The sequence below is a fragment of the Thamnophis sirtalis genome, unplaced genomic scaffold, assembly GCF_051295495.1.
Source record: "Thamnophis sirtalis isolate CommonGarterSnake01/CBP01778 unplaced genomic scaffold, rThaSir2_p1.2 scaffold_2, whole genome shotgun sequence".
NCBI lineage: Eukaryota > Metazoa > Chordata > Lepidosauria > Squamata > Natricidae > Thamnophis > Thamnophis sirtalis.
Genome location: NW_028261382.1, coordinates 133,584,999 through 133,602,059, shown reverse-complemented (window position 1 = coordinate 133,602,059; position 17,061 = coordinate 133,584,999). Strand labels below are relative to the sequence as shown.

General features: G+C 38.6%; 1 protein-coding gene across 1 annotated transcript in view; it reads right to left on the bottom strand.

Moving 5' to 3' along the window:
• TRPA1 (transient receptor potential cation channel subfamily A member 1) overlaps positions 1-17,061 on the bottom strand; it is a 53,158-nt gene that overhangs the window by 26,825 nt on the left and 9,272 nt on the right. Inside the window, exons 4-14 of the mRNA XM_087706945.1 lie at positions 14,774-14,949; positions 12,708-12,815; positions 11,010-11,118; positions 7,931-8,076; positions 7,276-7,412; positions 6,203-6,251; positions 4,053-4,152; positions 3,855-3,955; positions 1,814-1,983; positions 1,567-1,731; positions 731-845 (exon numbers count right to left, since the gene is read on the bottom strand). Of these exons, the coding sequence (XP_087563071.1) occupies positions 731-845; positions 1,567-1,731; positions 1,814-1,983; positions 3,855-3,955; positions 4,053-4,152; positions 6,203-6,251; positions 7,276-7,412; positions 7,931-8,076; positions 11,010-11,118; positions 12,708-12,815; positions 14,774-14,949 (1,376 nt within the window). The remainder of the gene's footprint in view (positions 1-730; positions 846-1,566; positions 1,732-1,813; positions 1,984-3,854; positions 3,956-4,052; positions 4,153-6,202; positions 6,252-7,275; positions 7,413-7,930; positions 8,077-11,009; positions 11,119-12,707; positions 12,816-14,773; positions 14,950-17,061) is intronic.

Genomic DNA, 17,061 nt, shown 5'->3' with positions numbered 1-17,061 from the left:
TTACATTGATAGGATGCTGACAAATGTTATCATAATTAATAACATTTAATTGATATATGTTTGAGGGGTAATCCAATATTCATTCTCAATAGATATTTCATGCATATTTATATTTGTTGGAAATATAAATGGAAAAACAGGCACCAAGAATCTCACTGGTTAAATTGATGAAGGTTTTATCTTACCATATTTTCAAAAATGTAACTGAATATTTATCAATCCATGATGGTGCAGTGGTTAAAATGCAGTATTTCAGGCTAACTCTGCCCACTGCCACCAGTTCGATCCTATTCAGCTCAAGATTGACTCTATCTTTCCAAAATCAGTAAAATGACGAAACTTATGAGGAATTACAATTTAACTGAATACCAAACTCTGCACTTTTCACTTGAAAGTTATTATGTATCTTTATTAAAATATTTGCTAGATATATTTGGGGCATATTGAAACTGAGATTACATTTTGACCCTGAGTCTTCTAAATATTTAATTTTGTTTAACTTTATGAAAAACTCAATTTTAAAAATATTTGTTAAGACATTCCAGAATTACAGTGGTTTATAAAGTATTATTTTAAGGACTTTCAACAGCAACCAGATGTAGTATTTTATTTGGCTGATATACAGCAATGGCATAGTAAGCCTACAATACTTTGGATCAGATGCCTCAAATAATGTACCATAAAACTAAAGTATGTTACCATTATAACTAAAACTTACAGAGAGACCTACCCCTTCGTCATTTACTTTATCGGTGACTTTCATATTGGTATTCAAAATAATCTGCATTGTGCGAGTATATCCACCAAAAGCGGCATGATGCAAAGCAGTCCAGCCTTTATAATCACTTATGAAAGAAACAGAATAAAATATTCTCACATTGTTATAACAATTGAATGTAAGTCCATATCTACACGCACACGCATGTGCGTGTGTAAGAGCTATATTATATATAAGAAGTGGCAAGTAATAATGGTGTTTGACTCTCAATGCCAACAGCATCCTACTTTTAAGAACTGCTAAGGGACAGATGATTTTTAACCATTTTTCCCCAAGTTTTTTTTTTTAAATAAATTTATCAAATCAATGCGTGAACAGTGTGGCACCTGAATGTCATACATTCTAATACAAATAAAACCAATAAAGTTAATCATAATTATTACATTCAATCAATGTATGTATTTCTAATAATAATACACAATTTATCATTGTTCAGTTGTTCCACATTTCTCTTATTACTACTTGCATATTATTATATAAAAATGTATACACTAATATTCCCCATCTCTTATTTCTATCATTTACTCTAGCTTTTTAAACTGTGTTTTGATACAAAAAACCACATCAAAAGAGGAAGTACTTTCTGTTTCAAATGACTGTATTTCTCAAATGATTTGTTCCTCAATAATTCAGATTGTTATAAACATATGTATATAAAATATATGTAGTTGGGAACCAGAATGTACGGATGTCAGCCTTACTTAAGGCAGGAAGTCAAGCCCACAGAAAGACCAGACCTATAGTTTATCGAGATAAGTTATAATAACAGAATCTTGCAATTTACCTACCAAAGAAAGAGGGCGCCTTTCTTTAGGAGAAACTGGACTACCTTTTCATGTCCATTTTGAGAAGCCAGATGTAAAGGTGTCATGCCTTTTTTGTCTCCTTCATTCAAGAGCCTGGTATCTTGCATAGCCTCCAGAAGTCTAAAACAGGTGTTGATTCGTCCATAGCTGTATGAAATATATAAGCCCCATTAATAAGGATAAAGTCTGGAATAGAAAATGGTCAATGAGGAAAGATTTTCAGTCTTACCTAGCTGCAAAATGTAAGGGAGATTTCTTGTCTCTGCTTTTAGAGTATATAGAAACATTCATTTCAAGAAGGATATTCACAGAAAGGGGTACACCTTGCTTGCATGCATAATGTAAAGGAGTGCATCCTTCCTGATCCTCCTCAGTTATAAGATCTTTAATATGTTTCATCTGTCAGATATAAAAGTGGTACCTTTTAATAGAATTCTAGAGGAAAAGTTATTTTGAACTTACATCCTAACTCATATGTTACTAAAGATCACAAAATAATGTTCCAGAGTACAATGGGCTGATGTTGTCTTTAAAACAAGTTTTCAATTCTTTTGTCTGTTATAACTCCAAGCCCACTTTTAGAATGAATGAGTATTAATGCTTTAATACTCCAACAGAATGATTTGCCATAAGGAATTTTGATATTGTTTGCTGCCTTGAATTTGGAATATATCTTCCTTGTGAACCTTGAAACTTTCATGTTATAGCTCAAGGGAACACTTTGATTTCTCCACTGAGAGGTGTTGAAAAGTGATATTCAGTTGAAAAAAATAGATCAGAACAAAAAGCTAAAAACCACAAAAATATTTGCAATTGAACTATAGTTTTTTATATAATCTGCAATACCAGCAGTAAAGTTTCATCCTATGTATTATTTATTTATTTGTATCCCGCATATTATTTTTACAAATAACTCAGGGCTGCAGACATATCAAACACACTTTCCTCCCCTATTTTTCCTACACAACAACCCTGTGGTCCAAAGTCACCAATTGGCTTTCATAGTTAAGGCAGAATTTGAACTCACGATCTCCTGCTTTCTATCCTGGTGCCTTCTATGTAAAAAGTTTTTTATTCTTCCTTTCAAATTCATTCTTCGATATACATTCTTACAATTGTTATTTAACATATGTCAATTCATATCATTTTTCCACCTGTATTTTGATATTTTATTTCCCCTCCCCCTATATTAATCATGTGTCATCTGAGATACTTATTTCATGTTTTGTTCCCTTTTTCTTTCTATTTGTTTTTTCAAGCCACTCATAAAATCGCCCCCATGTCCCCTAGTACACTGATTCTTCATTGCCCTTTATTCTCAATGTCACCTATTAATTTCTGCACAGTTTAATATCTTCTTTATTACCTCCCCTTCCGATGGGTTTTTGTCTGCTTTCCAGTTTTGTTCAAATACAATTCTAGCTGCTGTTATTATTTGTACAATCAAATATGAATCTTCTTTACTGTATTTCTCTGGTAGATTATCCAATAGAAATATCTCTGGCTTAAACTCCACGAGTTTATGTATCATTTTCTCTAACTATGTTTGTATTTTAACCCAATAGCTTTTTGCATCTCTACACGTCCACCACATGTGATAATACATTCCTGGCAATTGGTGACATTTCCAACATTTAGCTGATTTATCCTTAAACATTTTCCCTAATCTTTCAGGTGTCATGTGCCATCTATAAAACATGTTATATAAATTCTCTTTATATGCCATTGTCAGATTATAATTCTATCCTGGTGTCTTAATCATTAGACCAGACTGAGTTTAAATAGATATGTTAAATGCCATGAAGAAAATAAAAATACTGATAGTCCTCGATTAATGACCACAATTGAGCCCAGAATTTATGTTGCTGAGTGAGAAATTTGTTAAGTGAGCTTTTCCCCCTTTTTGCGACTTTTCTTGCCACATTTGTGAAGTGAATCACTGCAATTGTTAAATTAGTAACATGGTTATTAAATCAATCTGGATTCCCCATTGACTGTGCTTGTCAGAGAGCTGAAAAAGATGATTACAGGACCCCAAGACGCTGCAACAGTCATAAAAATGAACCTATTGTCAAGCATCCAAATGTAAATCATGCGATCATGGGAATGCTACAAGCGTCATAAGTGTGAAAATAGTCATAAGTCACTTTTTTCAGGGCTGTTGTAACTTCAGTCACTAAATGAACTGCTGTAAATCGAGGACTATCTGTATTAGTTCTTAAAATATTATTAGACAATTGATTATTAATAGTTCCACAGATTTTATTTACCTTCAAATAGTGTTCATTCAGGTGCTGTAACCCACCAGGTTGTAGGACAGTTAAATGTAAAAAATTACGACCAAGGAGATCTTTTAATTCTACATTTGCTCCTAATTTGAAAAACAGATTTTGATTTCAAAACTATTGACCAACAATTATAATGAACATTGATCTTGCTCATAAAGTGTGTTTTGTTCATTTTTGTACCTTTTGAAAGTAAAAGATTTACAGTTTTCCATGATGCACAAGAAGTGGCCAGTAGTAATGGTGTTCGACCCTCAATGTCAACAGTATTAATATTTGCTCCCTGTAATGAAAAGTCTGTCAAAAGTACAAAAGTAATAGATAGATATTAATGATAACTTAAGGAATTAGACTGTATGTATCAGTGGTGGGTTTCAAATTTTTTAGAACCTCTCCCGTAGGTGTGCCCTGCTTTGTGGGAGTGGCTTGCCAGCCATGTGACCAATGGGAGTGGCTTGCCAGCCATGTCACTGGGCGGGCGCGGCCAACTTGTAAAATGTGGTGAAACTCACTTAACAATGCTCTTGCTTAGCAACCAAAATGTTGGCTCAGAAACTCTGGCATTTGAAGCATGCAAGACTTAAAGTTGTCAAGTTACAAGACCCTTGCACCCCTAACCCTTTAGAAAAAAACCCAGGGTGTTCAAACATGACAGCTTTAAGACTTGTGGACTTCAATTCCTCTTCCAGTCATGTTGGCTCAGGAACTCTGGCATTGACGTGTGCAAGTCTTAAAGCTGTCAAGTTATAAGACCCTTGCACCCGTAACCCTTTTTGGAAAAAAACCCAGAGGTGTTCAAACTTGACAGCTTTAAGACTTGTGGACTTCAACTCCCAGAATTTCTCCTCTCGCTCTTCATCTTGATGATGTGTGGACGGGTGGGGGGAGGGAGCTGGAACCGGTTCTAAATGGCACTCTAGAGTTGTGGAACCTCTTCTATAGAAGAGGTTAGAACTGGCAGTGACCCACCCCTGGTATGTATGTATGTATGTATGTATGTATGTATGTATGTATGTATGTATGTATGTATGTATGAAGGAATGTAGGTGTCAACCTGCAAAATGACTTCATCTGAAGCCATTCTCTCTCATACTTAATCCAGTTTCATTTCTTGGTTGCCATTCATGGGGGGATGGGGGAATTTAGGAATGTGGTGCCTCAGCTGCTAGTCAAAACATCTACCAGCCGGCGTGTGAACCAAGGTGATGTCAACGGACACCTGTCAGAGCTGAGCGGAAACCTGTGACTTACTTGATTGGCCCATATGACCTAAAGGACACAGGGGAGTGGGTGGGGAAATTTTAATCTTTTAACTATCCCCGAGCTCGGGAACTATTTAGAGCTAGCTTCATCTTTCTAAATGCTGATATGATGTACTCAATAAAGGGTTTCCTGAACCTGAGCAAACTGTCAAGAGATAATATATATTATCATCATCATCATCATCATCATCATCATCATCATCATCATCATCATCCATCACCATTTTAGCCATTGGCTATCCACTGCAGGATGAAGGCCTCTTGCACATGTTTCCAACTATTCAGTTCTGAGCTTTCTTTTGCCAATTGGGTCTGCAATACTTGCTGATGTTGTCAATCCATCTTGTTTTAGGTCTCTTTCATACACACTTTTTATCAAGTGGGATCCATTCTATCACTACCTTGGTCCACTTGCCATCAGTACTGTATATATTATGTACAGCATTATAAATAAATGTATTTATATATTATGTATTTGTTTATTTGTTTGTTGAATATGTTCTTTGTTTTCAATGCCATAGTCTATTTCTCTATTTAAATAAATCATAACAGCAGGCATGTTAACAGAGGTGGTATTCTGCAGGTTCGCCCTGGGCGAACCGATAACAGCTATGGGAGGCTCCGCCCACCCGCCATCATGGACACTTTGCATTTGCGCAGAAAGTTCTGCGCATGTGCAGAAGCGCCACTCATGAGCGAAGCACCCATGAATGTGCGTACTCTCCCATTTCCAAACTGGTAGCGAAGATAAGAGGAAACCATTACCGCTTCTGTTGTGACTGTGTTGGTCAAACAACTTAATTTGGATACTGTGGCAATATAGTATAGTTTCTTAGAACTGATGCACTGGCAGCATTTAACCTACATTGATACTATAAACGGGTATTAGCACCATTGACCTTAAATGTTCCTAATATTTGTGTTCCTCTTGTAAATTTACTATATTATCTGAACAGGAAATTAATTTTTAAAATCATGTCTTAATGCATGTTACTATGCAAAATTGCAGTAAGTTTAATATCAATCTTTATTGCTGTTCATTTAAAAATTCAATTAAAGCTAAATGTTTACCTTTGAAATGAGATACTCTGCCAGTTCACAGTGATCAAACAATGCAGCCCTAGCAGAAAAAAGGAACAGCAAACCAATGTCACAATGAGCACATAATAGTGAAATAAAGTTATATTTTGTCTCTAGTTTTTATCACTTGTGGTCTCCAATCATGACACAGTAAAAGCTCTTCCAAGTATAGAATATATGAACTTCCAACAGTGATGTTTTTTTTCTTTATTGTTGTTCAGCGTGATAAATGAGTTTTTCATAATTACCATAACTGAAATCCATGAGCTGTGTAGCTGTGTAGACTTAATAGTAATACCAGTGTTCTAAGGATGCCCAATTATTATTATGACTGATTGCCCAGTTGGCCAGATGTTTAGACTGGATTTGCATCTTTATGCAGCCAGCCAGTCCTTCCCAAGGATCTGGGACAGGGAGATGCTATTTAATGGCATTAAAAGTGTAATTGCAGAATGTAAGCTGTTCCAAGTAAAGTTGCTTTTAGCAATTGACTGATGGTGATTTTGTCAATGCCAATGGTGCTCCAGATGTTTTGGAATTGCCCCCAAGGTGCTTATCATTATTGGTACTAACTTTGCTTTCTTTTGCCATAGTCATTCTACTTCTGTTTGCAAGTCTTTGTGTTTTGAGATTTTCCACAGTTCTTTTTCTTCTATTCTGTTATACAATTATTATTTGTTAAATCTGCATCCTGCCTGATTCTCAAAAACACTGGACAGTTCATAAGAATAAAAAAAGAATTACAACAAATCAATAAAAGATGGCAATGAAGTGAGACGTCTTACTCTCCCTTGCCAAAGGCCTATATCAGTGGTGTCAAACTTGTGGCCTGCGGGCTGCATGCATCACATGCTGACTATGCCCATTCCCATTTTAGTGAAAGAGAAAAAAGTGATGATATGTCACATGATGACGTAACAATGTGAGTTTGACACCCCTGGCCTAGATGATGAGTCCAGTGAAACTAGGCTATTGAAACCAATGCAAATAACTTCATATTGTGAAAAAATAGTGAGAAAATACCATATCATAAACAGTATAGGGAGTCTGGATAAAACCCTTACCTATGGAGCAATGTTTCCTTATTTCCATCTAATGCATTAATGATAGATTCCTCTCCTGTATAAGATGACATCATTAACTTGAGAATCTCAGTAGCTCCTTGAGTAGCAGCAAAATGAAGAGCTGTACAGTTGTCATTCTATTAGTGGAGATATAAACCAAAGAAAATTTACAATTAATCTCTGTACCAAATATTTCTGAAGTCTTATAAATTATATAGAATTCAGCATAATGGATGTCATCTAGATTCTTCCTTTTTGATTCTACTCAAATTCAGTTTATAGGAGACATTTCTTTCTTGCAAAATATTGCTCTTCATATCTTGCTGAATTACAATTCAAAAAGTTCCAGCCATCATGCAGGATACGTAGAGCTGTAATTAAATATCTCTGCTCTCCTGGAGAATAGAGTGTGTAGAGAAAAAAGAAACACTATTTCTGTCTATGAAAAAATAAATATAACATAAATATTTTTCCTATTGCAGAAGCTGCCCAGACTTATTAAATTATGAAGACATAATTGGAATAACTAAACAAACAATAAAATATTGCAATGTATGAATTATGTGCAATATCAAATTCTTTCAATAGGATTTTAAAACTGCATGTTTCTCACAATCAATGTAGTAAAATAAACATTAGTTTTATTAAATTTTACCTGTTTCAGATCAATCTGTGCTCCATATTCAATGCACATTTTAATCATTTCTAAGTCTCTGCTTTGGACTGCTAGATGAAGAGGGCTACATTTCCCATTATTAGTAAAATTAATATGATTTTCAGGTGAATACCCAAGTTCTTCACCTTAAAAATTTAAAAAAAATATCTATGATATAGTTTTATAAGAGAAGAATTAATTAACAAATTTACTGATTTTGTTATTCCTATTAAAATGTTTAATAATAAATATATACATTTAATTAAATAAAAGTTTATTCAAATATTTGACAACTTCTGTTCATTTTATAAGATTTTATTCAGCCCACAAATCTTATCAAAACTTAAAGCATTCTAAAGTAAAGAATCCTGATGGAATTAAATGCTGTTTCATTTATTTATTTTATTTTATTTTATTTTTATTTATTCAGTTTGTCGAATATGTACAAGATAACAGGTATAAGTATAAACATGGACATGAACAAGGAAATGAGTACAAATAGATGGGAACAGTAGGACAGGGACGGTAGGCACACTGGTCAGTGACATGCAGTGAAGCTTATGGCTGGTGAGGCAAAAAGAAAGAAAGCAGCTTCCCCCCCTCCCACATCAGCTATGTCCGAAATAGAGGCGTCCTGCGCCCCGCAGGTATGTCCGACCCAGCTGCAGGGCGCGGGGCGCCTCTATGTCAGACAGAAGTGGCACTTTCTTTTGGCTTTTGCCCACCCCACAGGGCAAACACTTCCACCTTGCAGGCGCTGGAGCCACACGCCACCAGGAGTACATCCCGCCCGCAGCAGAAGATTGCTGGGCGAGAGCCGTGGAGGCGAAAGGTGAAGAGGGGTGGGGGTGGGGTGTTCCAAGAGGCCCCCTCCCCCTTTTGCACTCCGCAAGCCAGGCCCGCAGTGGCAAGAGGCTCAGTTCCGCTTCTATCGCTCCCCCTCTCCGCTCCAGAGAAGCTGGCCGCGGGCGAGTCTCTGCAAGCCCGGTTCAATCTCCAAGAAGCCCCGGGAGGAAACAGGCCAGCCCCGCTTCCCTCCCCAGACTTTCCAGGAGCAGTGGACCCGCATTCCACTCCTCCTTCCAAGCTGCTTTCTTCCAGAGCTCCGGCTGGCCCGCTGAGGAGGACCCCGGATGAGGCTGGAACGAGAGCCGCGGAGGCAAAAGGCTCGCCACTCGGGGCTTGGAGATGGAACCGGGGCTGCGGAGACTCGCCCGTGGCCGGCTTCTCTGGAGTGGGGGGGGGGTGATAGAAGTGGAGCTCAGCCTTTGCCACTGCGGGCCTGGCTTGTGGAGTGCAAAAAGGGGAGGGGCCTATTGGAACACCCCACCCCCACCCCCTTTGCTTTTTGCCTCCGTGGCTCTCGCTCCAGCCTTGTCCAGGCTCCTCGTTTGAAGAAGTCAGCTTCTTTTTACCACTTTAAATATTCTTCAGGGAACTATTTCTGTTTCAACTGGTGAACCAAATAATACATACATGTTGCAGTGAATTTTGGGAAGTGTTCAAGAATAACTATAATTTTCTATAGGAAACTGACCATTTCAAAATGATGTCCCATATTACTACACTTATATACTCGGTCAAACATCAAATATCACTTTATAGCTGCATATTATAGGGGATGGATGATTGGAACTTTGAATTCTTCCCCCCTTGCCCCCTCCCTCGGACCCACCTTTTCCAGCTGTGTCAGAGGATCATTTCAACCCTCCTCTTGGCCACCATGATGAAAATGTAAAAAGAAAAAGGCAACTTAGGCAAGACCTGCTGCTCCCAGACCAGGAGGCAGAGAACCACATGCCTCCTTTGCATAAGGAATTTTTCACCTTTTAACCCTTGCTTAACTCTGAGCAAGGGTTAAAAGGCGAAAAATTCCTTATGCAAAGGAGGCCCGTAGTTCTCTCGCCTCCCCCTGCAGTTAGCACTAAGCAGAGTCATTCTGGCAGCAACTACCTTAGCCTTTTTCCTTTTAATTTTCCTTTTCTTTTCCTCATGACACTGGTGAGGCCCCACCTCCCCTGCCTCCCCTGACTGCACGTCCCTGACGCTGGTGTACTTATGTACCATAAAACCTCTATGTTATTCCTTCCTTCTTATCTTTATAAAATGATTTGTAATATATACAAAAAATACATTTTAATACAGGAGCAGGCAATAACTGTCCCCTCTAATCTAGAGTTAACCAATGTGGGCTTTAAAATTCCAAATAACTACTAAAGTAACAGCAAAGTGTTAAATTTTTCTGTATGTCTCTCTATTACCATCTACTTCTTTGCAACCCAGCTCTTGTACAGGTAGTCCTTGACTTACAACAATTTGTTTAGTGACAGTTCAGAGTTACAGCAGCCCTGAAAAAGTGACTTTTTCACACTTACGACCGTTGCATCATCCCATGGCCACCTGATTAAAATTTGGATGCTTGGCAACTGGTTCATATTTATGACGGTTGCAGTGTCCTGGGGTCATGTGATCAACCTTTGTGACCTTTTGACCAGCAAAGTCAACGTGGAAGTCAGATTCACTTACCAACCAGGTTACTAACTTAATGACTTCCATGATTCACTTAACAACTATGGTAAGAAAAGTCATACAATTGGGCAAAACTCGCTTAGTAAATGTCTCACTTAGCAACAAAGATTTTAGGCACCATTGTGGTCATAAGTCGAAGACTACCTGTGATCCTGTATTCCAAGCTCCTCTTTTGTAAGAGAGTAACTCCAGAAAAATCACTGGAATTCTTTTTCATTATTTTGAGTAGTAACAGTAATATAACTCTGATAACATTTTAACACTTTTTAAAAGTAAAGAACTTTACCAATAGCAAAAAATTATGTGCATAAGGCAGCATTTCCCCTTTTGCATCACCCCATTAGACCACTGTCCTATTCCTCCTCATGTCTCAGGAGCCTTGCAGAATAACACATCCTATCATCTCTTGCCCTTTTCATATTAATGGCTATTACACTCACATACTTTACAGCCACTTGAACCCTACAATCCTAAAATATTTTAAGAGACACCTCTGAGTGCTACTTCAATTATAAACAATATTAATGGAAGGTTTCCTAAATGCATTTACCTCGCTTTATAATAATCTCCAAACATAATTTCGAACCAGAAAAGGCAGCTGCATGGACTGGCATACAGCCCATATTGTTCGCTTTAGCAATGTCACCGCCGTTTTCAATCTGCAAGAAAGAGAACCAGTTATGAAATGACAAGTTGACTAACACTTTTCACACACACTCACTACATACACTATCAAAATAGATTGTAAGAAATGAAAATATTAAACACTGGCTAATTGATACAAGGGACGCAATGGCTCGGTGGCTAAGACCCTGAGCTTGTCGATCAGAAAGGTCAACAATTTGAATCCATAGCAGCGTATCACGGAGTGAGCTCCCGTTACTTGTCCCAGCTTCTGCCAATCTAGCAGTTCGAAAGCACGTAAAAAATGCAACTTGAAAAATAGGGACCACCTTTGGTGGGAAGGTAACAGCGTTCTGTGCACCTTCAGCGTTTAGTCACGCCGGCTACATGACCACGGAGGCATCTTCGGACAGTGCTGGCTCTTTGGCTTTGAAATGGAGATGAACACTGCCCCCTAGAGTCCGGAACAACTAGCACATATGTGCAAGGGGAACCTTTACCTTTTTAATTGATACAAATGTGTTTTATCTCTTCCAATTGTGGAATTGAGGCCCCAAAATCAGAAAGAATGGAGGAAGTTGTACTTCTCACTCAGCTAAAGTACATCTTCCTCAATAGAGAAATATTATCCTAAATTTCACTGGAATGATGGAGAGATTTACTAGAGTTCCCATATAGTCAATTTCTTCCCTTCAGGCATGGATAAAATGATCAAAATTTGCAGGAACAAAAGAAACAAGACAAATGTGTAACTCATTGCACTTGATTCAATTCCAGCTGTTTAGAAGATTCAATTCAGATATTTTTATTTACTAGGCTTATATGTTGCTCCAATCATTATCTGCTCTGAGTGGCATATGCAAATGAGGTTAAAACAATAATTGCAATAATAAAAAATATACTACAGAAAATACAGTAAACCTCTAACCACTATATTATACTTACACACCAAGCAACAGATAATCCTTAACTTATAACCGGTAAGTAAGTGACCATTTGAAGTTCTAACAAACCCATCCAATGGATTTGAAGTTCCAGTGTCTCCCCCTCCCTGTGGTCATGTGACTGCAATTTTAAATATTTTTCTGGAAACTTAACAACAGCTGTGTTTGTCTAACAAGTGCCACAAATAATATTATAAAACAAGATTGTAAAAAAAAGAGCCATGGTGGCGCAATGGTTAGAATGCAGTATTACAGGCTACCTCTGCCAACTGTCAGCAGTCGAGAGACTCAAGGTTTACTTTACTTTCAATTCTTCCAAGGTCAGTAAAATTAAGATCCAGATTGTTGGGTGTAATATGATGCCTCTGTAAACTGCTTAGAAAGGGCTGTAAAGCACTGTGAAGTGCTATATACTATAAATCTAAGTGCTATTGTTATTACAGTGGCTAAAACTGATCTGGGCATATGGTGACTCATTTTACAACTATCATGAAATATGTGGGCTAAATTATGGTGGCACATCAAGGACTATATCTAATAAAATAGATATTCCACTATGAGAAGGAATAGCATTACAACATCGCAAACCTCAAGAACACGAAGTTATAAAAAGAATGTAAGTAGTAGACAAAGGACAATTCAAACACATTGACAAAAATATATACATTTGTTATACATACCAGAAGTTTCAGTGCTTCAGGATTATCTTTGTAACATGCTACTAATATTGGTGTATTCCCACCCTCTCCTTCCAGATTTACATCCGTAGTGCTGCATTCAAGGAAAATCTAAATATTCAAATAAAATGTAAATGTTTTCTGTCAATGCACTGTTATACTATTCTTAGAGAGGCTATACTGTGACAAACACACATATGATCATAACTGGCAGGCTTAGTCTTGTTATCCAATTATAAATCACTTGATGGTTTCTGACCAGATTTGTGATTTAGCACTGTGTCTTAAAATTAGTATACAATTAGTACAACCTGTTTTACACCCCATTTCCAATCCTCACTGCTGTACTGTTTTACAGCAAAATTCCAATATTGCAGTTTTTTAAAGTCTAGAAGTTCAAATAAATAGTAGCTCTAATTTGAAAATTGAATGCATATACTCTAGACTTCCAGGATCCTATAGTAAGTGTTTAGGTATACTTTGTATGTAAGCTACTATATAACAGTGGCTTCAATTAAGACTGAGATTTCTGTAACGACACAATTAAGAAAATCAGAAATCATGATGCTAAATTCAAAGTTAGGGCCTGAAGGTTTGTGGAAGCCACCAGGGAGCATCAGAAATCTGCCTGCCTGTCTTCCTTTATCTCACTCAGCATACCACTCTTCCTTCCACCCTTCCTTTCATCTTTCCCTCCCTCCCTCCACTTAATGACTACCATGTTTATTTAATGTCTGCCACAAAAAGGTCATCAAATCAGGTCCTGTCATATGGTAACCTACTTAATGACCGCAATGACTTATGACTGTAATTCTGGGCTCAATTATGATTGTAAATTGTGGACTACCTGTATTGGCACATTTAATTACATTCTTCTTGGTTTGGAATAATTATAGTTGTAAATTGAGAACTATCTATATATAGATTAATAACTGCAAATAAGACTGGCCAATGTAATAATGATGACCCTTCACAAGTCTCTGGAGTTTTCTTACAACAGTTTTGAGAATGGTTTCCCATTTCATTCTCTCTAAGGATAAGAGAAAATAACTAGATATTTTGTGCCTAAGGCAGAATGAGGACAGAGTCTCTCAGTTTCTGGGCTGGAGTTTCAAACCACAGTATCAAACAAACTTTCAACTATATATATAAAATACCAAATGGTATCATGTTTGCTCATCATAAAATTACATTAAGGAAGAAATCTTACTGGGATCCAATTGCCTTCATTTGTGAGAAATCTTAGCTTCCTGTTTGTCAAGATCATTGTGCTTCTTAATCCGGAGCCCTACACCAGTGGTCCCCAATCTTTCTGGCTCCATTGACCAGCAGTGGAAGCAGTAGCAGGGAGAAGGGGATGGTTTAGCGCATGTAACCTAGATCTTGTGCATGCACAAATGAAGTTTTGCACTGTGCATGCATAAATGAAGCTTTGCTTCCACCGCCCAGTTCCCAACAGGCTGCAGACTGGTACCACTCTGCGTCCCGGGGCTTGGGATTTCCTGCCCTACACTTTCCATCACTTTATCCTCATTACATCAGAACATCCCCTATTTTCAATATAATTTCCTGATAGAGCTAGTTTGGTGTAATGGTTAATGCATCAGGCTAGAAACCAAGAGACTGAGAGTTCTAGTCCTATTTTAGGCATGAAACCATCTGAAAAAAACTGTCCAGGGACTCACCAGGAATCAATAAAACTTAAAGTGTTAAAAAAAGAACAGAAAACAACCTTTTCCTGAAAGCCAAAATTTTAAAACTTGTTTTAAATTATCCTCTATATTTTGCCTTCAATGAATAAAACAAAATTGCTAATTTCTGTTATCTGGTAGCTTTTAAAAACTGAAGAACAATATCAGAATTTGAAAGATTAGATTAGCTTCCACTTAGGAGCAGAGATAATAAAATGCAGCATTTTTCATCTGTCTATAATTCAGAATCTCCAAAAATCAAGATGTAGCATATTAATCCCCATTTATTCACATTAACTTCTATAAATATCCATGAGATGATCTTGTTTTTTAACTTCACCAACTTATTTGCATATGAATTTGGAAATGGAGCTTTACCTTAACTAAATCATTTAAAAGATACAACACAGCCCAGTGAAGTGGAGAAATCATATTGGAATTAAGGATGTTTGGGTTGGCCCCTCTTCTGAGAAGTAATTTAACACTTTCAGTCTGTTGTTTTTTTGTAGCCCAGTGCAGTGGTGTATTTCCACACGAGTCTGTTACATTTAGAACTATGCCAAAGACAGGAAAATTGAGTAAATGTTACTTCACATTTTTATTTCACATAAAATGATATTGTACTTTATATAATACTACTGTAATAAACTGTAAATGGAAATATAAATTTAATGAAGGAACCAAGATTTACAGCAGAAACCTTATTCTGTATGTATTCTCAAGTTTCTGCATTTAAACCATCAAATGTACGTGCATGCTTATAATATGTTCTCAAAAGATCAGTAGATGCATTTCATACTGCATGAATTGAGTTGAAGTCAATTTATGACTTCAAATGGAACCAGAACGTCCATCAGTATGTGATGTCAGGGCTATGTGAATAAACATGTGACCATGCCTGATTTTAGATTTTTTTGCCATGGCCTTTAAACAAATTATCCTGTCATTAAGTGAATCCAAATTTCCCCTTTCACTTTGCTCACTGCCTAGGCTGGGAAGTTTGCAGGTGATGATCACATAATCCCAAAATACTGCAACTGTTATAAACAAGTGCCATTACCAAGCACCCAAATTGTGTCCATATGACTACAGCGATGATGTGACAGTTGTAAGTATGATGACCAGTCATAAATCACTTTTAGCATCTGTGTAACTTTAAATGGTTAGTAAACGAATACTTGTGAGTCGAGAACTAGATGTGTATGTACGGGAAGGGGCAGGTATGGCGGGAACTTTAGGGCTAGCCATTACCGGGGAAGGAGGGTCCGCTACGTCACAGCGATCCCTCCTTCCGGCCCTATTAGTTCCACTCCAAGGCCAGATGGTGAGAGTTGTCAGGGCCCTGGTCTCAGGCTGTTGTTGCTAAATGCCAGGTCTGTGGTTCACAAGGCTCCCTTCATCCGGGACTTAATATTAGACGAGGGGGCAGACTTGGCATGTATTACTGAAACCTAGCTGGGCCCGGAGGGAGGAGTCCCCCTCACTGAAATGTGCTCAGAAGGATTTCAGGTGCTTCACCAGCCACGACCCCAGTAAAGGGGTGGGGGAGTGGCTATCATCATCCAAGGGTCTTTAGTTCCTCGTGGGATCCCTGCTCCAGAGCTTGTCGGGTGTGAGTCCTTGCTAGTGAAGTTGGACCTTGGGGGTCAAGTGGGCTTGTTGTTAACGTACCTTCCTCCCAACAGCGTTGCAACAGCCCTCCCCTCGCTCCTCAAGTCAGTAGCCAAGCTGGTGGTCGAGTTCCCCAGGCTTATGGTACTGGGGGATTTCAACATGCCTTCGCTCGATGAGCACTCTGACGGTGTGCAGGAGTTCGTTGCTTCCATGACAGCCATGGACTTGACCCAAGTAATTCAGGGTCCGACTCACTTAACGGGTCACACGCTTGACCTCGTATTTCTCTCGGAGCAGTGGAGACGTGATCTAGATTTGAAGGGTATTAAGATCTTGTCCTTGTCATGGTCTGATCACTTCCTACTGAGGCTTGACTTTCGGAAACCAATCCCCCACTGTAGGGAGGAGGAACCGATTAGGTGGTTCCACCCCAGGCGCCTGATGGACCCAATGGGATTTCAGATGGCGCTTGGAGAAATACCTGACGCTCTCGCCCGCAGTCCGGTGGAGACCTTGGGTGCTGCCTGGAATAAAGCGGCGGCGGGGGCTCTTAACCAGATTGCACCTTTACAACCTCCCCAAGGTAGCAGATCCAGGAGGGCCCCTTGGTTTGCCAAGGAACTCCGGGAGATGAAGCGCCAGAAGAGACGTCTAGAGCACCGCTGGAGGGCCAGTTACTCTGAGTCAGACCGAGCACTGATGAGAGCCTATGTCAGAGCCTATCTCGTGGCAATACGGGCGGTAAAATGTGCGCATTTTGCCGCTCTTATTGCATCCGCTGAATCGCGCCCAGCCGCCTTGTTTAGAGTAACCCGTTCCCTCTTGAAAGGGAGGGACACGGATGATCCTTTACAGGGTAGAGTTGAGGAATTTGTTCAGTTTCTAGCGGAAAGTCGCTCGGACTCCAATCGCTCAGTGCCAGCCGAGGTACAGGGGAAGGTCTTGAGTAGAGTTTATGGACTGAGTTTCAACTTGTCGCACCTGAGGAAGTGGACAAGGCCATGGAAGCAGTGAGTGCCTCCACTTGTATACTGGACCCGTGCCCCTCCTGG